Source organism: Natrix helvetica (assembly GCF_964273705.1).
Source record: "Natrix helvetica genome assembly, chromosome: 5".
Classification (NCBI taxonomy): domain Eukaryota; kingdom Metazoa; phylum Chordata; class Lepidosauria; order Squamata; family Natricidae; genus Natrix; species Natrix helvetica.
In genome coordinates this window covers 8,234,445-8,258,965 of record NC_138551.1, presented here as the reverse complement: position 1 = coordinate 8,258,965, position 24,521 = coordinate 8,234,445, and the positions used below count along the sequence as shown (strand labels likewise).

The 24,521-nt window shown below is 43.1% G+C and overlaps 1 protein-coding gene across 1 annotated transcript in view; it reads right to left on the bottom strand.

Moving 5' to 3' along the window:
- Positions 1–23,681, bottom strand: part of THPO (thrombopoietin) — a gene marked incomplete at its 5' end in the record, with an annotated part of 53,192 nt that extends 29,511 nt beyond the window's left edge. The window contains one exon of the mRNA XM_081956302.1: positions 23,548–23,681. Coding sequence (XP_081812428.1) covers positions 23,548–23,681 — 134 coding nt within the window. The remainder of the gene's footprint in view (positions 1–23,547) is intronic.
- Between the last annotated feature and the right edge of the window lie 840 nt (positions 23,682–24,521).

Sequence of the window (24,521 nt, the reverse complement as noted above, 5' to 3'; positions counted from 1 at the left end):
CTTGGCATTGGCAACAGGCTGTTTATGATTTTGGGTCTTTATTTGTGGGTGGTCTCCTTACCACCCCATGTTACCCATGTCCTAGCCTTGAGAGGCGAAGTTGAGCTGATTTGCAAAAAAGAAACATATGACTATGCTTCTTTTGAGGAAAAAGTGCAAAGAAGAGCAACTGATGATTAAAGGCCTGGAGATTAAAACATATGAAGAACGGTTACTGGATTTGTCTTAGTCTAGAGCAGGGGTGTCCAAACTTGGGAACTTTAAGACTAGTGGACTTCAACTCCCAGAATTCCCCAGCCAGCAACAGAAGGCAAGACAAGAAACAAAGGATGGAAACTAATCAAGGAGAGAAGCAACCTGGAATTAAGGAGAAACTTCCTAACAGTTAGGACAATTAATCAGAGGAACAGAAGTTGGCTTCAGAAGTCGTGAATGCTTCATCACTGGAGGTTTTTAAGAAGAGACTGAACAGCCACTTGATTGAAACGGTATAGGGTCTCCTGCTTGAGCAGAGGGCTGGACTAGAAGACTTCTAAGGTCCCTTCCAGCTCTATTCTGATTGATTGATTGACTACAAGTATGATGGATACCAGAATTTCCCACTGTCCACCATCAAATAGATGCACAGCAATTAGAATCCAGATCTTTTGGTGACCCAAATTAGGTAACATCTGAAGTGCTGGTAGAATATAACGTGAGCAAATCCCACTCGCTCCTAACACTGATAATGTTGCTTAATTTGGGTCATGAAACGTCTGCAAGAAAACAACCAACCTCAGAGAAAACCAAGGACCCCCTCCGTCAATCCCAAACTACAAATACTCTCCTTTATCAAGACCATTTCCTGTGCCTCGCCTTCATCCCTCCAAGAAGAGACCTCAAGTGCAACCAAGGAAGATTAACCAGAGGGCCAGAGAGGGTCAAGTTCTCTATTGGTTGGTTCCTAACACTGTCCTTTAACAACAGCGTGGCCTGCAGCTATTAGCAGTTAATGAGGAGCTGATGGGCTTCTCTTTAGCTTCAGCGGCACTCTCCTGATCTGTGCTCCAGGGCGGTAGCCCAAAATGCAAAGCAAAATGAAAGTGATGGCGAGAAGGCTCCTGCAAGCAGATGTTGGAGATGTGGGACAGATAAGAAGGCAATTGAAAACAAAAGTTCATGAACATGAACTAGCAGTTAAATGACATGACCAAAGATTATGACCAAAGTGTCAACGTTCCAAATAGCATCCAAAAGTAAATCAGAGTCCGAGGCAAAGTATTGCTCAAAGTTCCAATTTATTAAGAGAGCCATGTTGGCACATCTGGGAAAACCCGAATTTGAAAGTTTCCCGGTTTTCCCCACCCAGTTGAAAGTTCAGGATCTTGCCCCCACACCCACAAGTCCATCCCATGATCCAATCTTCCACTGCCATGCTGGCAGTTCCACCCATCCAGTTCCGGTCAGGTGCAGAAGTGCAGAGACAAAGGATGACCTTGGCTTTCTAGAAAGAATATTGTTATGGCTACACATCATCCAACTCCGTACGATCCCCCTTCCCATTTTCCCACAATAAAAAATGTATAGTAGAATAATAGAAAGTGTGGCAGGTCAAAGATCCCAAAGGAAAGATGGCTGCTGGCCTGACAACTTCAACACCTGGAAGTCCTTGTTGACGTTGAGAACCATTTCAGGAAACTCCCCCCAAAAAGAATATTTCTGTTGCTGGAGAGATAAATTTGACTCACATACTCTCTTTTTCTTGTCTAGGCTGAGCCAACCAATCCGTGTCCGTTTCTTGGAGCCAGATGGGACGGTCCTTTTCGAACATCCTATACAACAGGGCACCATCTTTCAAGATGGTATGGTAAGTGGACTACAATCAATCAGAGTAGCCCTGGAAGGAACCTTGGAGGTCTACATCGCATCTCACTCCGTACAATAGAATAGAAAATGCATGTGGAATGACAGAAAGTGTGGCAGGTCAAAAATCCAAAAGAAAAGATGGCTGCAAGGCCTGATACGAAGATTATGACCAAAAATTTCTGATCTCAAATGTCTATGGAAATTCTCCATCATCCAGGTCATGGTTGTCCCAAAGGTGCTTTTTTTTTCCAAAAGGGAATTGGACTTTCTTGCTTGTTTGTTTTTTCCTTTTGAAGACGTTTGGTTTCTCATCCAAGAAGATTCTTCTTCTAGTCAGAGCTGAAGAAGCTTCTTGGAGGAGAAGGGAAACGTCTTCAAAGCAAAATCAGAAAGTCCAGTTGCCTCTTGACAAAAGCACCTTTGGGTCCTTTATCTCAAACCAACCTAGGATGAAGAAGAGACTTCCTGACAGCTAGAACAATTAACGTCTTAACGCTGGAGGTTTTTAAGACAGGATTGGACAACCGATTTTCCAAAGCGCCAGAAAGGCAAGACAAGAAACAATGGATGGAAACTAATCAAAGAGAACTAACCAACCTAGAACTAAGGAGAAATGTCCTGACTAAACAAGTCTGTGGAATAATTTGCCTCCAGAAGTTGTGGGTGCTTCGTCACTGGAGGTTTTTAAGAAGAGACTAGACAGTCACTTGTCTGAAATGGTTTAGGGTCTCCTGCCTGAGCAGGGGGTTGGACTAGAAGACCTCCAAGGTCCCTTCCAGCTCTGTTATGCTGTGATTTCCAGATTTCCACATCCACTCCCAGGATGGTGGTTGAGCCAGACCTGGCATGGGTAATACCTCAATGACTAGGAGGCCCCCTGATTCTCCTCCTGCAGCTACAGGATATTGCTGGTTTCTGTTGCTGCTCCCAAGCCTGAGGAGAGGGGGGTGCAGCTACTACATTGTTCCGGGGCCCACGGAGCTCAAAGGGGGCCCATGAAGGGGGGATGTTTTTAAAATTTTTTACAAAATCCAATTTTTAAAAAGAAAAACAATATTGGATCTAGACTTCAAAGTCTATACTTTATGTGTGTAGCAAAACCCAGAGAACAGTTATTTATGTCATTTCTTCCCTTTTAAGTTCATTACTTATTTACTTAAGTTTGCAAGACCAGTAGTTGCATTTCATTTAGGAATCTATTTTGTACTTCATTTCAGTTGAGGAAGGGTGACAAAACGTCAACTCAAAAACCTGGAGCTCAAAAACGCTGCACATTGTAAATGTATAATCGTGACATTATCGAATGATGGTGTCCATGTGGAGGTGAGGGGGGGGGGCATACTAGTCTTGTTCCAGCACTTAATAATCCTACTGGCGGCCCTGGCTACTCCAAGTTGGAAGTGGACAATTTGTTCTCTGTTTGACCTGGGAGAAGAAACCAGGCCATTGACCAAGACAGAGGTTTTTCACTCACCTTTCCCTCCCAGCATGGAAGCCCTCTGCTTCGGTATTGCAAAGAGTTTCAAAGCTAGCTTCTATATTCAAAAGAGAACTAGCTGAGTTTCCCAGAATTGCTAGAAGGAGTGGCAAGCTACAAGTTCTTCCCATTTTCCACATGGTCTATTATTTCTATTTTTTCTATTCTAGGAAGAGTGCAGAGAAGAGCAACAAGGAGGATTAGGGGACTGGAGACTATAACATATGAAGAACGGTTGCAGGAACTGGGGACGTCTAGTTTAATAGAAAGAAGGACTAGGGGAGACATGATAGCAGTCTTCCAATATCTCAGGGGTTGCCACAAAGAAGAGGGAGTCAAGCTATTCTCCAAAGCACTTGAAGGCAGGACAAGAAGCAATGGGTGGAAATTCATCCTGACAGAACAATTAATCAGTAGAACAACTTGCTTCCAGAAGTTGTGAATGCTCCAACACTGGAAGTTTTTAAGATGATGTTGGATAACCATTTGTCTGAAGTGGTGCAGGCTTTCCTACCTGAGCAGGGGGTTGGACTAGAAGACCTCCAAGGTCCCTTCCAACTCTGCTATTATTTTTTATTATTTTCTATTTCCCCAAGTGTTGACTGGGGAATGCTGGCAGTGGAAGTCCACACAATCTTAGAATTGCTGAGGTTAAGAGACACTATACAATACAATACAATAGCAGAGTTGGAAGGGACCTTGGAGGTCTTGTAGTCCAACCCCCTGCCTAGGCAGGAAACCTTATACCATTTCAGACAAATGACTATCCAACATCTTCTTAAAGACTTCCAGTGTTGGGGCATTCACAACTTCTGGAGGCAAGCTGTTCCACTGATTAATTGTTCTCACTGTCAGGAAATTTCTCCTCAGTTCTAAGTTGCTTCTCTCCTTGATTAGTTTCCACCCATTGCTTCTTGTTCTGCCCTCAGGTGCTTTGGAGAATAGTTTGACTCCCTCTTCTTTGTGGCAACCCCTGAGATATTGGAAGACTGCTATCATTCTCCCCTAGTCCTTCTTTTCATTAAACTAGACATACCCAGTTCCTGCAACCGTTCTTCATATGTTTTAGTCTCCAGTCCCCTAATCCTCTTTGTTGCTCTTCTCTGCACTCTTTCTAGAGTCTCCACATCTTTTTTACATCATGGTGACCAAAACTGAATGCAGTATTCCAAGTGTGGCCTTACCAAGGCATTATAAAGTGGTATTAACACTTCACGTGATCTTGATTCTCTCCCTCTGTTGATGCAGCCTAGAACTGTGTTGGCTTTTTTGGCAGCTGCTGCACACTGCCATATTTAAACCATATTTAAACGGTTGTCCACTAGGACTCCAAGATCCCTTTCAGTTACTACTACTGAGCAAGTTATCATCTATACTGTACCTGTGCATTCCGTTTTTGTTGCCTAAATGTAGAACCTTACTCTTTTCACCATTGAATTTCATTTTATTAGATAGTGCCCAATGTTCAAGTTTGTCAAGATCCTTCTGTATCTTAAGCCTGTCTTCTGGAGTGTTGGCTATTCCTGCCAGCTTGATGTCATCTGCAAATTTGATGAGTTCCCCATTTATTCCCTCCTCCAAATCATTGATGAAGATGTTGAAGAGTCCTGGGCCTAAAACAGAGCCTTGGGGTACTCCACTGCATACTTCCCTCCATGAAGATGCAGTTCCATTGAGGACTACACGTTGAGTGCGGTTGGTCAGCCAGTTACGAATCCATCTGGTGGTGATGCTGTCCAACCCACATTCTTCTACTTTAGACACTGACATAGAGATCTATCTGGATCTGAAGCTCCCCTTTTGATGATGCTGGTGTGTGTGTGTGTGTGTTTGTGTATGCGTGCAAATCAAGCTTCTGTTCACTTTAGAGGCAAAACTTTAGAGACAAAATTTGGACAGGCAAGAGAGTTTTTCTGTTCAGTTCTCCGTCCGGTTTTGCAGCATTACCACCAACCCAAACAGTGGAACTTTTGCTGGAAAAAAAGAGTATAAAAAATAGCAATGCTTCTTTGGCAAAGCCATGTTCTCCATCTGGGTGGCACTAACTCCATCACTTCCCCATAAATATTGGCAGTGCCTCCAATGTGTCCATATTTAATGCTTCAAAATATTTCTGGGTATCTTCCTTCTGGGGAAAAAAAAAAGGGGGGGGGAAATGCTTGCATTATTTAGCCTCAAGTAACTGCCTAAATAGTCTTTTAGAGGAGAGAAGGAATGTGGAGATGAGACCAAAAGTCATAAATAAACAATACATTCCACTCTGATGCAATATGATTCCTCTTCCTGGCTGGGGAATTCTGGGAGTTGAAGTCCACAAGTCTTAAAGTTGCCAAGGTTGGAGACCCCTGGTCTAAAGCACACCTTATTTATTTGCTTGTTTGTTTATTAAATTTCTATGCTGTGACCTCACTGTCACACGACTTACAATCTGATAAAACAATATTATCAAAGTTTAGAATCGGAACAGAATAGAGCTGGAAGGGGCCTTGGAGGTCTTCTAGTCCAACCCCTTGCTGAAGCATGAGACCCTGGACCATTTCAAAAAAGTGGCTGTCCAGTCTCTTCCTAAAAACCTCCAGTGATGAAGCACCTACAACTTCTGGGGGCACATTATTCCACTGACTGTTTAGTTAGGACATTTAGTTCTAGGTTGATAAGTTCTCTATTTTGGACAATAGAACGTGTTTTGTCCTCCTTTTCATTGTAAAAAAGTTGGTCACCTTACTCTTTGATTAGTTTCCATCCATTGTTTCTTGTCTTGCCTTCTGGCACTTTGGAAAATTGGTGGACCCCCCTCGTCTTCGTGGCAGCCCCTCAAATACTGGAGTACTGCTATCACGTCCCCCCAGTCTTCCTTTTCTAGCCAACCCCAAATCCTTAAACCATTCCTGATATATTTTAATCTCCAGGCCTTTAATCGTCTTAGTTGTTCTAATCCTAGTATGATTTGATACCTTATTATTAACTCTGACTATCACTAAGTGTTGTATCATTTATTCTTGATGAATGTATTTTATTCTCCTTATGTACACTGAGAGCATATGCACCAAAGACAAATTCCTTATGTGTCCAATCACACTTGGTCTATAAAGAATTCTGTTCTATTCTATTCTATTCTGTTCTAAATCATCTTGTTGTTCTTAATTGCGAAGTCCTGTCCAACCCATCGTAACCCTATGGACAACATTCCTCCAGGTCTTCCTGTCCTCTACCAACCTCTGGAGTCCATTCCAGCTCATACCTACTGCTTTGGTGACTCCATGCAGCCACCTCCTTCTCTGTCGTCCCTTCTTCTTTTGCCCTCCATCTTTCCCAGCATGAGGCTCTTCTCCAGCTCTTCTTCCTTCTCATTAGGTGGCCAAAGTATTTGAGTTTCCTTTTCAGGCCTTCTAAAGAGCAGTCAGGGTTGATCTCCTCCAGGACTGACCGGTTGGATCGCCTTGCAGTCCAAGGGACTCGCAGGAGTCTTCTCCAGCACCAGAGTTCAAAGGCCTCCATTCTTTGGCGCTTAGTCTTCCTTATGGTCCAGTTTTCACAGCCATCCATTGCAACTGGGAAAACCACAGCCTTGACTATAGGCACTTTTGTTGGCAGGGTGATGTCTCTGCTTTTTAGTATGCTGTGCAGATTTGCCATGCTGTCTAAACCATCTAAATCATCTTAGTTTAAAACCATTGGAGAATAGATAGAACTTTAAAACAAACAGAGAAATAGCTAATCGAGAGGGGGTGGGGAATGATATGTAATGGCCTGGGGATGGGATCATCTATTTAATCCATTAATCACCTCCAGAATGACACACACCTTCCTCCCAGGCATGGAAGCCACTCTTTCCAAATTTGCATCTCTACATAGAAATCAGCCTACATAGAAATCGGCAGCTCTACCCAGACATTAGCACACAGTTTCCCTGCAAAACAAAAGAAATCTGCATAGTTTGGTCCTCTTTTGTGGCTGATTGTTTTTCGGGGGTGGGTGGGTGGGGGGAGGTAGTAAATGTGGAACTGGCCCCAGTTTGCTCCTGCTGAAGAGCCGGGCCTGGGAATAGCTGCTGATGGGATTGTTCTGTTGATGAGCTGCCACCACTTTGCACTCTGTTTGCAAGGGGCTAAAGGATCCTGCCAGGTGCCAACTATGTGAGATGGAAGTGAGAGGAGGAAGAGGAAGAGGAGGAGGGGGGAAGGAGGAGGAGGAGGAGAAGAAAAGGAGGAGAAGAAAGGGAGAAGAGGAGGAGGATGGGAATGAGAAGACGTAGAAGAAGAAGAAGAGGAGGAGGAGAGGAGGAGGAGGATGGGAATGAGAAGAAGTAGAAGAGGAGGAGGAGGATGGGAATGAGAAGAAGTAGAAGAAGAGGAGAGGAGGATGGGAATGAGAAGAAGTAGTAGAAGAAGAGGAGAAGAGGAGGAGGAGAGGAAGAGGAGAAGGAGGAGGATGGGAATGAGAAGAAGTAGAAGAAGAGAAGGAGGAGGAGATGAGGGGGAGAAGAAGAAGAACAGGAGGAGGAAGAGGATGGAGTGGGGAGCAGGAGAGGGAGAGAAACCCTTTCAATCTAGATTAGACTATGGCTCATACAGTTGCAAAAAGACAACTATGTGGAAGAGACTCTGTAGGCTTGTTATGGGTTTCCAGATCTAGTGCTCAAGGGGACCTTGGAGGTCTTCTAGTCCAACCCCCTGCTCAAGTCAGGAAACAAATCTGAGATAAATAGCTGTCCAATCTCTTCTTAAAAACCTCCAAGGATGGAGCACTCATAACCCCAGGAGGCAAATTATTCCATCGATGAATTGTTCTCCCTGTCAGAAAATTTCTCCTTACTTCTAGATTGGACCTCTCTTTAATGATCACTCAACCGTTACTTCTTGTCCTGCTCTCTGGTGGTGACACAGTGATGGGCTGGGTTGGGAAAGGGTTGGTTGGTGGCCAAATTTCTTTCTTTGGAGATTCAGTGCAAGGCAGTTCCTGTCTCAGAAATGGTGGTACAGAGAACCCTGTGGCTTTTATGAGGTTGGCACTATCATCCCCCAGACAGCCTGCCCCAGAATCTCAAGCTGGGGAAAACGAGCTGGCATCCATGGTCCTTTCCAATTTTAAAATTCAATCATTTCCTGGCACGCTTCCCTGGAAAATTGTCTTCTTCAAGCAGAGGTTTCTGTTTATTTCTGAGCCCCAGGGCATTAAAAAGGAAAAATAGAACAGAACAGAAATTCTATTCTATCCTGTTCTGTTCTATTAGAACAGAACAGAACAGAATAGAATAGAATAACAGAGTTGGAAGGGACCTTGGAGGTCTTCTAGTCCAACCCCCTGCCTAGGCAGGAAACCTTATACCGTTTCAGACAAATGGCTATCCAACATCTTCTTAAAGACTTCCAGTGTTGGGGCATTCACAACTTCTGGAGGCAACTTCTGTTCCATTGGTTAATTGTTCGAACTGTCAGGAAATTTCTCCTCAGTTCTAAGTTGCTTCTCTCCTTGATTAGTTTCCACCCATTGCTTCTTGTTCTACCCTCAGGTGCCTTGGAGAATAGTTTGACTCCCTCTTCTTTGTGGCAACTCCTGAGATATTGGAAGGCTGCTATCCTGTCTCCCCTTGTCCTTCTTTTCATCAAACTAGCCATGCCCATGGTGTAAGAGTGTGTGGGAAGGACCTTGGGGAACAGGATGAAGGCTCCAAAGTCTCTGGAGGATGAAAAACAGCCCAACGCGCAAACCAGAAGTCTGAAGGCTTCATTGAGGCCTGCGTGCAGCAGGTGGATATACGCCAATGGTGGGTTGCAGGCGGTATGCCCCGGTTCGGGTATACTGGTGCCTGCCGAGAGCACCGAGTACCATTCTGGTACGGTGCTCCGGAGGGCCCACCCTCCCAACCGCCATCCTTACCTTTATTTGGGCACTTCCGCGCACACGCACGGAGCGTACGCCATCTGCGGATGCTCCACCAAGCAGCTGGAGCATCGCGGAGCATCGCAGGAGGTAAGGACACATGCGCGCACTGCGCGCGTTCATGTGGTAGACGCCGGGCCCTGTTGCACCGTACCGATTGCAACGGGATCTGGAACCAGGGGTGGGTTCCTGCCAGTTCTAACCTCTTCTATAGAAGAGGTTCCACAAATCCACAGTGCCGTTTAAAACCGGTTCCAGCTCCCTCCCCCCGCCCGTCCGCACATCATCAAGATGAAGAGCCAGAGGAGGAATTCTGGGAGTTGAAGTCCACAAGTCTTAAAGCTATCAAGTTTGAACACCCTGGGTTTTTTTTTCTAAAGGGTTATGGGTGCAAGGGTCTTGTAACCTGACAGATTTAAGACTTGCACGCTTCAATGCCAGAGTTCCTGAGCCAACATGACTGGAGGAGGAATTCTGGGAGTTGAAGTCCACAAGTCTTAAAGCTGTCAAGTTTGAACACCCCTAGGTTTTTTTTTCTAAAGGGTTAGGGGTGCAAGGGTCTTGTAACTTGACAGCTTTAAGACTTGCGTGCTTCAAATGCCAGAGTTTCTGAGCCAACATTTTGGTTGCTAAGCAAGAGTGTTGTTAAGTGAGTTTCACCACATTTTACAAGTTGGCCACTCCCACCTGGTCACATGGCAGGGAAGCCACTCCCACAAAGCAGGCCACACCTACAGAAGAGGTTCTAAAAAAATTTGAAACCCACCACTGTCCAGAACCCACCACTGTTGTACGTGCATGTGCGGGGGGAGGGCATTGCATTATGGGTGTGGGCACACATGCGTGTGGCACCCGCCCCACCGCCCTCACTTCCTCTGCTTTTGGCATGCCTCGACAAAAAGATTAGCCATCACTGTGCGCAGATGGATAGGCTGACAATGGAAATAAAACACAGAAGCGAAACTGATTATTATTTGGTTTGGCACATATAGTACAACTGGTTAGAGAATAGAGACAATAGAAGCAAAGATTAAGGATGTTAAAATATGATAAGATGCAATAAAATGTAATATATATATATATATTACATAATATATGTAATATATTACATATGTTATATATATTACTTATGTAAAATATGTAATATACATATTTGGGCATACTGAGGTTGTAAACAAATACACACACACACATATAATAACTGCACAGTAGGTAGATCAGTATACGTTGCTAATTTTTAGTTGGTAGAAAAAGGGAAGAAAACAACCTGCGTGTACATGTGAGGTATACCGATATTAAAGTGCTGTAAAGATGAAACCCGAATATAAATTGCTCAATGAAAAGCATTTAAAAAAAGAATTCAAATTAAAGAATTCAGACACTGGACCCATCCGTGTGCTATTGTCCCCCCATTCACGGACCGTCTCTCCCTTCCCCGCCTTTTCCCCAAAAAACCCAGGTTATCATCCTGACATTAAAGGCGTCCTGTTAGCATTGCCTGCAGGAGGTCAGGATGGAACTGGGGTCTGGGGGGGGGGAAGATGAGGTTCTTTTGAAGCTGGACAAAGTGGGGAAACAAAGAAAAGTTTGAGTGGCTAATCTTTCAACAAACAGACAGACTAAGCAGGGAGGCCTCCTTGGTGAAGGAAGGGCCAGTTGGGCGTACCCTCTATGGGCATTCATACAACCCCTCTAAACCTGGCTACTGAATTTTCCTCCAGAAGCTGTGGGCGTTCCATCCCTGGAGGTTTTGAAGAAGAGATTGGACAACTACTTGTCTGACATGGTGTAGTGTCTCCTGCTTGAGCAAGGGGTTGGACTAGAAGACCTCAAAGGTCTCTTCCAACACTGTTCTGTTCTGCTGCAACAGTTGTAAATGTGAAACACATTTTTCCCCCAATGGCATTGTAGCTTTGAATGGTCACTAAACAAATAGTTGGTTGTTGAGGGCTACCTGTAGTAAGCCTTCTCTAGAAAGAGTGCGGAGAAGAGCAACCAAGAGGATTAGGGGACTAAAACATATGAAGAATGGTTGCAGGAACTGGGTATGTCTAGTTGAATGAAAAGAAGGATTAGGGGAGACATGATAGCAGTCTTCCAATATCTCAGGAGTTGCCACAAAGAAGAGGGAGTCAAACTATTCTCCAAGGCACCTGAGGGTAGAACAAGAAGCAATGGGTGGAAACTAATCAAGGAGAGAAGCAACTTGGAACTTTGGAGAAATTTCCTGACAGTTAGAACAATTAATCAGTGGAACAGCTTGCCTCCAGAAGTTGTGAATGCCCCAACACTAGAAGTCTTTAAGAAGATGTTGGATAGCCATTTGTCTGAAATGGTATAGGGTTTCCTGCCTAGGCATGGGGTTGGACTAGAAGACCTCCAAGGTCCCTTCTGACTCTGTTATTCTAAATATCCATGGTCTAAATGTTTATGGAGATTCTTAGCCATCTCATGGTTGTCCCAAAGGTGCTTCTTTCAAGAGGCAAATGGACTTTCTAGTTGTTGTTGTTATCCAAGAAACTTCTTCAGCTCTGACTGGATTCCATTCCCCACCATCCAGTCAGAGCTGAAGAAGCTTCTTAGATGAGAAGTGGAATGTCTTCAAAGAAAAAAAAACAAGAAAGCCCAGTTGCCTCTTAGGGGAAAAAAGCACCTTCTTGTGGTCAGCCCACCAATTAGGGCATATATGAAAATAGAATCTACTGAACTTTAGATGGTCTAATTTTGAATACCCTCAGACACTTGAAGGATGACAGCTCTTTTAGCATCAGATTTATTTTCCTTTGCAAAATAAACAAGTTCTGTTTTAAATGCACACATTCCTTTTAAAGAGTTTTTGGGTGTGCTGTTTGTGGCTTGTTTTCCTCTTTTTCTGAACCTCTTGAGTTCCTCCAGAAGCAAAGAATTGAAATACAGTAGTGTAGTGTAGTGTAGTGTAGTGTAGTGTAGTGTAGAGTAGAGTAGAGTAGAGTAGAGTAGAGTAGAGTAGAGTAGAGTAGAATAGAATAGAATAGAATGGAATGCAGAATAGAATAGAATAGAATAGAATAGAATTCTTTATTCCTGTGTGTTTGGACACTCAAGGAATTTGTCTTTGGTGCATATGCTCTCAGTGTACATTAAAAAAATACATTCATCTGTCCACTGAAATGGACAGACTTACAAAAGAAATAAAAGACAAAGGAGAATCTGAGTATTACTTAGTATGGAAATTATGGTACAAATGGCTAGAGGAAAGATGCAAAGAATAAGAAAGCATTAAAGGAGAAAAGATTAAGAAATTAGAAAACAATCATAAAACCGCACAATTAATTAGAAGGGGAAAATGTAAGATATATTGTATATAAAATAGTACAAAATAATAGTTATAAGAGGAATATATGTACATAAATAGATATAAGATGTATAGAAATAAGAACATTGAAAGAATAATATGTATAGAAGAAATATAAGTATAAATTACAATATTAGTAATTAGCAATAAAAACATTTTAAAAATACATTCATCAAGAATCATAAGATACAACACTTAATGATAGTCATAGGTTACTAATAAGTAATCAAATAATACTAGGAAACAAATAAAACAATATAAATTTTAAAGATACAAGCAACATCGTTATAGTCATAAGTGGGAGGAGATAGATACTAGGAAGGAAGAGAAGTATAATAGTAATACAGTCTTAGTAGATAATTTGATAGTGTTGTAGGGATTATTTGTTAAGCAGAGTGATGGCATTCGGGGAAAAACTGCCCTTGTGTCTAGTTGTTCTGGTGTGCTGTGCCCTATAGCGTCATTTTGAAGGTAGGAGTTGAAACAATTTATGTCCAGGATGCGAGGGGTCTGTAGATATTTCCACAGTTCTCTTTTTGACTCATGCAGTGTACAGGTCCTCAATGGAAGGCAGGTTGGCAGTAATTGTTCTTTCTGCAGTTCTGATTATCCTCTGAAGTCTGTGTCTGTCTTGTTGGGTTGCAGAGCCAAACCAGACAGTTATGGAGGTGCAGATAACAGACTCAATAATTCCTCCGTAGAACTGAATCAGCAGCTCCTTGGGCAGTTTGAGCTTCCTGAGTTGGCGCAGAAAGAACATTCTTCATTGTGCTTTATTTTGATAACGTTTTTGATGTTAGGTGTCCACTTTAGGTCTTGAGATATGATAGAACCTAGAAATGTAAAGGTCTCAATTGTTGATACTGTGTTATCTAGTATTGTAAAGGGAGGTAATATAGGAGGGTTTCTCCTAAAATCTACCACCATTTCTATGGTTTTGAGTGTATTTAGTTAGTATGTCTAATAAAAATAGTTCTGGTTTTAGGTCTATTTGTTGTTTTGGCTTTTTTAAGGGACTGGGCAGGGTGGCAGTTTAACACTCGGGAGTCCCTTGTAAAAATGCCTTCCTCTCTCCCCCCTCTCTTCCTCCTCTCTCCTATGCCCTGATTTGGCCACACGAGACCCAGCTTCCAGATTCAGAGGAGATCAAAGGAGCAAGCATCTTTGCAACTTCTCCAAGCCCAGGGTTGGTCGCCCAGGAAAGGAGGGGAAAGCATGTTTGGCCTAAGGATTATTGAATGCATTAGAAAGGGAAGATTTAATGACACCAGCTATATATCCCGGGAAGAGTGTTTAAAAGGCTGGGGCTCACTAGCATCACCTCCCCAGGAGGGAGACTCGCCACACAAGGAGGTCAGGAGATGGATGGAAGCAAATATTTGTGGCAGGTTTCGCAGAGCGGTGAGAAAGAATTCCATTTCTTCGCCCAGCTTGTCTCCGCTTACACACCCAGGCAGAGTGTGCAAACTGGGGGTGGGGGTGGGTGGGCTAAAGATCTAACCATTTGACGCCCTCTTTTTATTGGATTCATTTATTTCTAGGTTCTATCATATCTCAAACCCTAAAATGGACACTTAACATCAAAAACGTCATCAAAAAAGCACCACAAAGAATGTTTTTTTCTGTGCCAGCTCAGGAAGCTCAAACTGCCCAAGGAGCTGCTGATTCAGTTCTACGGAGGAATTATTGAGTCTGTCATTTGCACCTGTCTGGTTTGGCTGTGCAGTAACCCAACAAGACAGACACAGACTTCAGAGGATAATTAGAACTGCAGGAAAAACAATGGGTACCAACCTGCCTTCCATTGAGGACTTGTATACTGCAGGTGTCAAAAAGAGGGCTGTGAAAATATCTACAGAGCCCTCGCATCCTGGACATCAATTGTTTCAACTCCTACCCTCAAAACGACACTATAGGGCACTGCACACCAAGACAACTAGATACTAGAACAGTTTCCCCCCGAAATGCCATCACTCTGCTAAACAAATAATTCCCTCACCACTGTCAAACCATTCACTAAGGCTGCATTATTATTAGTCTTCTCATCATTCCTATCACCCATCTCCTCCCACTTAAGACTGCAGGACTGTAACTTTGTTGCTTGTATCCTTCATATTGATATTGATTGTTTTCTGATTGCTTATTTGTACCCTATGACTATCCTTAAGTGTTGTACCTTATGATTCTTGATGAATGTATCTTGTCTTTTTATGTACACTGAGAGCATCTGCACCAAAGACAAATTCCTTGTGTGTCCAATCACACTTGGCCAATAAATAATTCTATTCTATTCTATTCTATTCTATTCTATTCTATTCTATTCTATTCTATTCTATCATGTATGTTTTTTAAAGTGCTGATACAATCAGTATATCACTGTTGCAAAGTTGAAATTGTGATATAAAAACATACAATATTTTTTTAAAAAAAAGAACGCCACCTCAAATCCAGCAGGATTGCAAGTTGAGTGTCAAAGGAGACATTTGTCTCAGACTAAGGACTGCATTCGGAGCATAAGTGAAGACAAGCCTCCGTCTCAAAGATTATTTACATGTCCACATCCTGTTGATTATTTGCTTTTGGGGGGAAGTCGTTGGGTGAATAACGGTTCAAACATGGTAATGGGTTGTCTGCAATAGTTTGTTTGTGGAAAAAAGTGGCCCAGGTTTAGCCAATTCATGGTTTACGTTAGCAATGATCAACGTTTTGGACGGGCAGAAAATGTATGTCTCTTCACTGATCTGATGTCAGATGTTTAATTTCGGGAAAGTCCAGTGCAACCTTTTAAAAATTCCTGGCGGCAGGCAGGATCCTGAAAAAGACATATTCTGACTTTTCTCTGACAGGAGGAAATTCCTTTTTGAAGCAATAGCTCGGTACTGTTGGGGTTAAGAAACTGTGCAATTGTTGGCTTAAATTACATATTATGCCATGCAATGAATGGCTAATGAAGCAGTTAAGATGGTAATATATGGATGTTGTGCTTGAGGTAAGGGGGAAAATGAAACGTTGACTTTGAGCTTTTTTGTTTATATACAATGGCTAGTATATAATTATGAAAATGTAAAAAGTTGTGGCTGGTTGTTATTATAATACAACCAATTTCGTTGTATTTATTTTGTACAATGACAATAAAGACTAGACTATGCGATTGCCTTATTCCACTGGGCGAAAAAACATCAGAAGTCAACGTTTTTCTTTCTTTTTCCCTTTTTTTCCCTACATCTTTTCCTCTTCCCTTTTTCTTCCCTTACTTGACTTTCATTTTTCTTTCTGTTTGACATTTTGATAAACTAATGAAAATTTTACAATCAGAGAAATGACCAAAGTCCCAAAGTGAGGCCCTATCACCAGTTTACTTACATCAAATAAATGATTTTCTGCTAACGATATAGGACTGAGCATGTTTTAAAGTTTTCATGGCAAGGAATTTGTATTCAGTTGTATATGTGCTGTCTGTACTATTTGTGTTCAAAAAAAAAAAGGTAAAAAAAAGGAAGGAAGCCTTGTTTTTTTTAAGTTTTTAAATTTTTTATTCTCTTGCATACAATTATAGGTATACATTCACAAAGTCATCATTCTTCTTTACATTTGTCATTCTTATACATTTGTTATTCCATTTAAAAGGTTATAATATACAGTTTGGGTTGCTTTATTTACTGTCCCTTCCTCCTGTTGTAACCCCACCTTCTTTTCCCTTTCTTTTCTCCCTCCCTCCCTTCTCTATTTCCTTCCTTCCTCCTCTCCTTCCCCTTCCTTCTTCCCTTACCTTTCTCCTACTCCTATTCTTCCTCTTCCCCTTCCTACCCTCTCTCCTTCTCTTTCTCTCCCTTCCATCTTCCTCTCCTTACCTCTTTCTTCTTTCCCCTGTCTTCCTTTCATTCTCTCCTCCTCTCTCCCTTTTCTCCCTCCCTCCCTTCTCTACTTTCTTCCTTCCTCCTCTCCTTCCCCTTCCTTCTTCCCTTACCTTTCTCCTACTCCTATTCTTCCTCTTCCCCTCCCTACCCTCTCTCCTTCTCTTTCTCTCCCTTCCACCCTCCTCTCCTTACCTCTTCCTTCCTTCCCTTCCCTTCCTCTCGTCCTCTCCTCATCCCTAAGGAAGCCTTGTTTTAAGCAACTTCAGGTGTGAACCAAGACCATTTTGCCTTCAGACACAAAAGTTGTGTGTTGGAGTCTTGCAGAATCTCCTATTTTATTTATTTATTTTTGCAGTAGTCCTTGACTTACAACCAGGATTGAAGCCAACATTTTTGTTGCTATGCAAGACAGTCGTTAAATGAATTTTGCCCCATTTTGTGACCTTTCTTGCCACGGTTGTTAAGTGAATCTCTGCGGTTGTTCAGCTTCGTGACACGCTTGCTAAGTGACTCTGGCTTCCACACTGACTTTGCTTGTCGGAAGGTCACCAAAGGGGATCACGTGACCCCTCGACACTGCAGCCGCCATAAGTAGCCGCCTGAATTTGGATCAGGTGACCATAAGGATGCTGCAACGGTCATAAGTGTGGGAAATGGTCATGTCACTTTCTTCAGTGCTGTTGTAACTTCAAACTAATTGGAGGATGATCTATATATAGATATAAACATAGAGATGATAGGCAGGCAGGCAGGCAGGCAATAGATGATAGATAGATAGATAGATAGATAGATAGATAGATAGATAGATAGATAGATAGATAGATAGATGATAGATAGATAGATAGACAGACAGACAGACAGACAGACAGACAGATTATAAATGGAGAGATAGACACAGAGATTATAAGATGATAGATAGATAGATAGATGATAGATAGATAGATAGATAGATAGATAGATAGATAGATAGATAGACAGACAGACAGACAGACAGACAGACACACAGAGAGAGGCAGACAGATGATAGATAGATAGATGATAGATAGATAGATAGATAGATAGATAGATAGATAGATAGATAGATAGATAGATAGATGATAGATAGATATAGACAGACAGACTGACTGACTGACTGACTGATTATAAATGGATAGATAGATAGATAGATAGATAGATAGATAGATAGATAGATAGACAGACAGACAGACAGACAGACAGACAGACAGACAGATTATAAGATGATAGATAGATTATAGATAGATAGGTGATAGATAGATGAGAGAGAGAGATAAAGAGAGACAGAGACACAGAAGCATCATATATATGTATCACTAAAGGTAGATAAATATATAGATATATACATGTAAACAGATACACTCACACATATACATATGCATACACATTATACATGTACATATACATAGCAGACAATACCAAAAAGCCATCAGGAATATTTAGGATGGCTGAGCGAGGCCAAATGACCGAATAGCGAATACACAAGTTAATTCTCTAAGAATTCTAGCTCCCAATCGTCTGACCTCCTACCCCACAACAATTGAAATGACTGTGCAGGAAATCCTATTGAGTAGCGCCAAGCTAATCCGCCAATTGAGGACTCTTGAGCAGGCAGAAAAATCTCTTCTACATATGAAGGAGAAAGAGATCTCGCAAATGCTTGAAGGCAGGGAGAAAAAGGCTTAAAATGTAAGCAGAAAAAGAACACACACACACATACACACCGTCTAAAGTTATTGCAAGTTGAACCCTTCAATCCTCCTACCATGTCGTAGTAGTAGCTGTGAGGTCTTAGTAGCTGCCTGTCAAGCTACACCTTTCATGATCTGCATTATGGGCATATTTTTAAGCCCCGTCGTTCCCAATGTGATTCAGTAATCGAATTACAAGGTAGTCCTCGACTTACAGCCATTCATTTCGTGACCGTCCATAGTTAAAACGGCATGGAAAAATGTGACTTATGGCCATTTCTCACACTTACGGCTGTCACGGCATAGTGACGGGATCAAAATTCAGATGCTGGGCCACTGGCTTGTAAAAAGGACAGGGACGGTAGGCACGCTGGTGCGCTTATGCACGCCCCCTTTACGGACCTCTTAGGAATGGGGTGAGGTCCACGGTAGAGACAGTTTAAGGTTGAAGCTGTGGGGGGTTTGAGGATGTAACAATGGAGTCAGGTAGAGCATCCCAGGGGTTACAATACAATACAATAGTAGAGTTGGAAGGGACCTTGGAGGTCTTCTAGTCCAACCCCCTGCCTAGGCAGGAAATCCTATACCGTTTCAGACAGATGAAACACATCAAACATATCCTATGATCTAAGCCCCAGAGTTCACTGTAACAACATTGCCAAAAAGGCATTAAGAGTTGTTAACCTCATTTTACAAAGCTTCTTCTCCGGTAACACTGTATTGCTAACTAGGGCATACAAAACCTTTGCCAGACCAATTCTCGAATACAGCTCGTCTTCCTGGAATCCACACTGTATATCGGGACGTTAACATGAATGAGCGGGTACAGAGATATTTCACAAGAAGAGTCCTCCATTCCTCTGCTCACAATAGTATTCCCTATGCCACCAGGATGGAAATTTTGGGCTTGGACAATCTGGACCTGCACCACCTGCGGTCTGATCTAAGCATAGTACACAAAATTGTCTGCTACAACGTCCTACCTGTCAATGACCATTTCAACTTCAACCGCAATAACACATGGACAAACAATCAATACAAACTCAAGGTAAACCACTCCAAACTTGATTGCAGAAAATACGACAGAGTGGTCAATGCCTGGAATGCTCTACCTGACTCCGTTGTTACATCCTCAAACCCCCACAGCTTCAACCTCAAACTGTCTCTACCATGGACCTCACCCCATTCCTAAGAGGTCCGTAAAGGGGGCGTACATAAGCACACTAGCGTGCCTTCCGTCCCTGTCCTACTGTCCCCATTTATCTGTTTTTACTTCCTTTGTTCATGTTTATACAATACAATACAATAGCAGAGTTGGAAGGGACCTTGGAGGTCTTCTAGTCCAATCCCCTGCCTAGGCAGGAAACCCTATACCGTTTCAGACAGATGGCTATCCAACATCTTCTTAAAGACTTCCAGTGTTGGGGAAGTCTTTAAGAAGATGTTAGATAGCGTTGACCACTCTGTTGCTGAAGTCCTCTTTTCTGCAATCGAGTTTGGAGCGGTACACCTTGAGTTTGTATCTATTGTTTGCCCGTGTATTATTGAGGTGGAAGCTGAAGTAATCGTTGACAGGTAGGACGTTGTTGCAGACAATTTTGTGTACTATACTTAGATCAGCACATCAGCAGCCTGACCTTAAACAATGTAGATTTGTTGTTGTGGCATTAAACGAAGACCTTCACGATGCTGATCGCGACTGATTTAATTCATCCAACCACCTCAGATCAGCTGAAAATCCAATTTAATATGGTTTATTTCACTCATGTCCCTCTTCTTATATAAGCAATTTCAAGGCGGTGTAACGGCCCGTTTCCCCATCATTTGTAATATTTTACAATCAGTCAGAATCTCCACAAGGAGAGAGATTCAAAAGAAATCCCAGGTTTGCTGTATGGATGAAGATCCTGGACAGACAATTAAGATACTGAGAGACCATTAATTCTAGTCTTCCTTAGGCACAAAAGATGGTGAAGTAGATTTGGGACCGCCCTTCTCCTTCAGCCCAACCCACCTCACAGGGTTGTTGTGAGAAGGCTAGAGGCCCGAAACATTAGTAGGTACACCAGAGTGAATCAATAGCAGTAGCTTTGAGAGGGACCTTGGACCCCTAGTGGACAATCACTTAAATATGAGCCAGCAGTGTGCTGCAGCAGCCAAAAAAGCCAACACAATCTGTATTAATAGAGGGATAGAATCAAGATCACATGAAGTGATCTTTATAAAACTTTAGTAAGACTAAAGACTTGGGATATTTCGTCCAATTTTGTTCACCATATTATAAAAGGCCTTAGAATTGAAGCCTTTGAACTCTGCTGCTGGAGAAGACGCCTGCGAGTCCCTTGGACTGCAAGGCGATCCAACCCGTCAGTCCTAGAGGAGATCAACCCTAACTGCTCTTTAGAAGGACAGATCCTGAAGAGGAAACTCAAATATTTTGGCCACCTAATGAGAAGGAAGGACTCCCTGGAGAAGAGCCTCATGCTGGGAAGGATTGAGAGCAAAAGAAGAAGGGGACGACAGAGAATGAGGTGGCTGGATGGAGTCACCAAAGCAGTAGGTGTGAGCTTAAATGGACTCCAGAGGATGGTAAAGGACAGGAAGGCCTGGAGGAACATTGTCCATGGGGTCATGATGGGTCGGACATGACTTCGCAACTAGCAACAGCAATAATAAAAAAGATGAGGAGACTCTGGAAAGAGTGCAGAGGAGAACAGCAAAAATGATTAGGGGGTGGAGGCGAAAACCTATGACGAATGGTTACAGGAATTGGATGTGCCTGGTCCATTGAAAAGAAGGGTTAGGTGTGAGATGATGGCAGTCTTCCCATATTTGATGGGCTGCCACAAGAAAGAGAGGGCCAACCTATTTTTCAAAGCACCCAAAGGCAGGACAAGAAGCCATGGATGGAAACTAATCAAGGAGAGAACCAACCTAGAACTAACAATTTCCTGACAGTGAGAACAATCAACCAGTGGAACAGCTTGCTTCCAGAAATGGTAGATGGTCCATCACTGGAGGCTTTTAAGAAGAGACTGGGCAGCCACCTGCCTGAAACAATATAGGGTCTCCTGCTTGACCAGGGGGTTGGACTAGAAGACCTCCAAGGTCCCTTCCAACTCTATTATTATTATTATTATTATTATTATTATTATTATTATTATTATTATTATTATTATTATTATTATTATTATTATTATTATTATTATTATTATACGATTGTATCACAGCGGCCAGTTGTTTCACCGGATTTGGCATTGATTACTAGTCGGGCCCCACCCAGGGGCCTAGGACGTCGTAACGTATTTTCGTAATATACGTGCAGATCCAAGCAGTGCAGCTTTTTGCATTTGACTAATGGTGATTTTGTCAAGTTTTAACTGTTTTAAATGTAATTCCAGTGCTTTTCGAATAGCACCCAGTGATGATGATGATGATGATGATGATGATGATGATGATGATGATGATGATGATGATTGCATCAACAGAATTGTATCACAGCGGCAAGTTGTTTCGCCGGATTTGGCATTGATTACTAGTCGGACTCCACCCAGGGGCCTAGGACGTCGTAACGTATTTTCGTAATATGTGTGCGGATCCAAGCAGTGCGGCCTTTTGCATTTGACTGATGGTGATTTTGTCAAGTTTTAAATGTTTTAAATGTAATTCCAGTGCTTTTGGAATAGCACCCAGTGTGCCAATTACCACTGGAATTACCCCTGCTGGTCTGTGCCATAATTGTTGGATTTCGATTTTTAAGTCCTGGTATTTCGCGATTTTTTCATATTCCTTCTCGGCGACTCTGCTATCACCTGGTATTGCGATGTCTATGATTGTAACCTTATTTCTCTCAACCAGGGTGATGTCTGGTGTATTATGCGCCAGTATTTTATCCGTTTGTATGCGAAAATCCCACAAGATCTTGACCATCTGACTCTCGATGACTTTTTCAGGCTTATGTTCCCACCAGTTTGTTGCTGTTTTAATATTATAATTTTTGCACAAATTCCAGTGGATCATTTGTGCCACTGAATTGTGCCGCATTTTATAGTCAGTCTGCGTGTTTTTTTAACAGCAGCTGAGTATGTGTATATTATTATTATTATTATTATTATTATTATTATTATTATTATTATTATTATTATTATTATTATTATTATTATTATTATTATTAAATCACTAATTCTTATCCTGTCTCAGTTGCCTCTTTTCTCGGTCCCTGGCAGTATCCTAAGGAAATGGACCCCCAAAACCCAACAGATCTGAGCAAGGGTTGGGTGGGGAATTCTGGGACATCTTAAAAAATTGCCAAGGTGGAGAAACATTAGTTTTCACACACACACACACACCTTGAAGCTGCAATTTGATCCTGTTGAAATAAGTAGGAAAAGCCTTTTTGATCTGCTAAGGTGCCACTAAGGGTGCCTTCAGCCACTCTCACCTCTGGGGTAGGGATGAGGTGAAAATAACGTTCAGAGACGTACAGCAACAAATGGAGCCGTGGAGCAAATTTGTGCTACTCTATTTGGCATGAGTGGGAACAACTCACTAAGTGGCAGGAGTGCAGGGCATATTTTTTTACAGCCTTTAGGAAGAACAAGAAAAAGTTCACCTTCTCCTTTTAGTCACAGGTGGTCCTGGACTTACAATAATGCATTTAGTGACTGTTCAAAGCTACGGACTTATGACTGTTTTATTCACAGTTACGACCTTTGTAGCCTCCAGGGCTGGGCTTAAAAAATGTCAGCAATTTCTGCACGGTTGGTAGGTGGGCGTGGTCATGGTGGGCGTGGCTTAGTCAGCCTCTTGCACTACGGCTTGAGGGGCCGTTTTCCTCCAGCCTCTGGGAGGGTGAAAACTGCTTTCTCCGGTCTCTGGAGGCCCTCCGAACACTGGAAACAGGCCAGCTTCCAGCCTTCCAGAACTTCCGGGCGGGCTGCTTTTTCACCTCCCAGAACCCCCTGCCCTTACCTCGCAACCAAAACGGGCTGCGTGGAGACTCCTGGGAGGGGCAGGGTGGGGTTGGAGGTGCCAGCCAGGAGTGGGATTTGGACAGTGGTAGGTTCCGGATCCTGGTGCAACCGATACGGTGCAATGGGGCCAGGCATCCAGCACATTAATGCACGCAGTGCGCCTGCATACACCCCAGTGGTGGGTTGCAGGTGGTACGCCCCGATACGAGCGTACTGGAGCCTGCCCGGAGCACCAGATACAATTTTGGTAGGATGCTCCGGAGGGCCCGCCCGCCCACCCACCCACCTGAGCTCCTTACCAGTCTTTTAAGTCTTTGGCGCTTCTGTGCACATGCATGGCGTGTAGAGCGCCTGCGCAATGCTCCACCATGGGCACTAAGATGCATGGTATGCTGCATGCATGTGCGCATCCATGTGGCCGCCGCCGCGCACCCATCATTGACACACGCGCAGCACACGCATCCGTACTTACCGCCCATGATGCTCCTCTGCGACACTCCAGCTGCTCGGCAGAGCGTTGCGCAGGTGCTCTACACACCACCTCCGCGACACTCCGCGACACTCCCGCTGCTCGGTGGAGCGTTGCGCAGCCTCCATAAACTCCATGGCGGAAGCTCCAAAACCTCAAATACAGGTAAGGAGGGCGGGCAGGTGGGCCCTCCGGAGCACTGAACCGGAACAGTACCTGATGCTCCCAGCAGGCACCAGTACGCCCGTACCAGTCGTAACCCACCACTGGATTTGGAGGTTCTCTGAACCAGCCATAACGTTAGCTACGGCTTCTCCCACACCCAGGCAAACCTGTAGTAGACTACCCCTGCTAGCTACCCCACAATCACGCGATCAACATTCAGGTGGTTGGCAACTGGTTCATATTTACGACCGTTCCTGTGTACCGAGGTCACACGATCCCCTTTTGTGACCCTCTGACAAAACAAAGTCAATGGGAAAGCCGGAATCATTTAACGACCAGGTTACTCGTTTACCCACCGCAGTGATTCACTTAACAACTGTGGCAAGAAAGGTTGTAAAATCGGGTAAAGTTCACTTAACAGACGTCTCACTTAACCACGGGGATTTGGGGCTCAAATTGTGGCCGTAAAGTTCAGGACTTCCTGCGTAAGAAGAGGGCTGCCGTCTTCCTCCCTGCCAGCCCAACTTTTCCTTTTTGCGCCTTTTATTTTTGCAATGTTTTTATTTTATTTTATTCAGAAAGTTATAATGCGAGCTCCAAAAATGGGGGGGGGGGAAACGTGGTGGTGAGGGGTGGGGGAGAGAAAAATAAAACCTTTTATTTTTTTTAACCAAGAAAAGAATCTGGAACTTTTTATCGAAGGCTATAAACAAAGACTGTAAGGTTTATTGTCTTTTAAACTTAACTTTGTGATGGGAACAAGAATCCTACGGATATAAAATAAATAACACCTCCCCAAATCTTGCTACAGA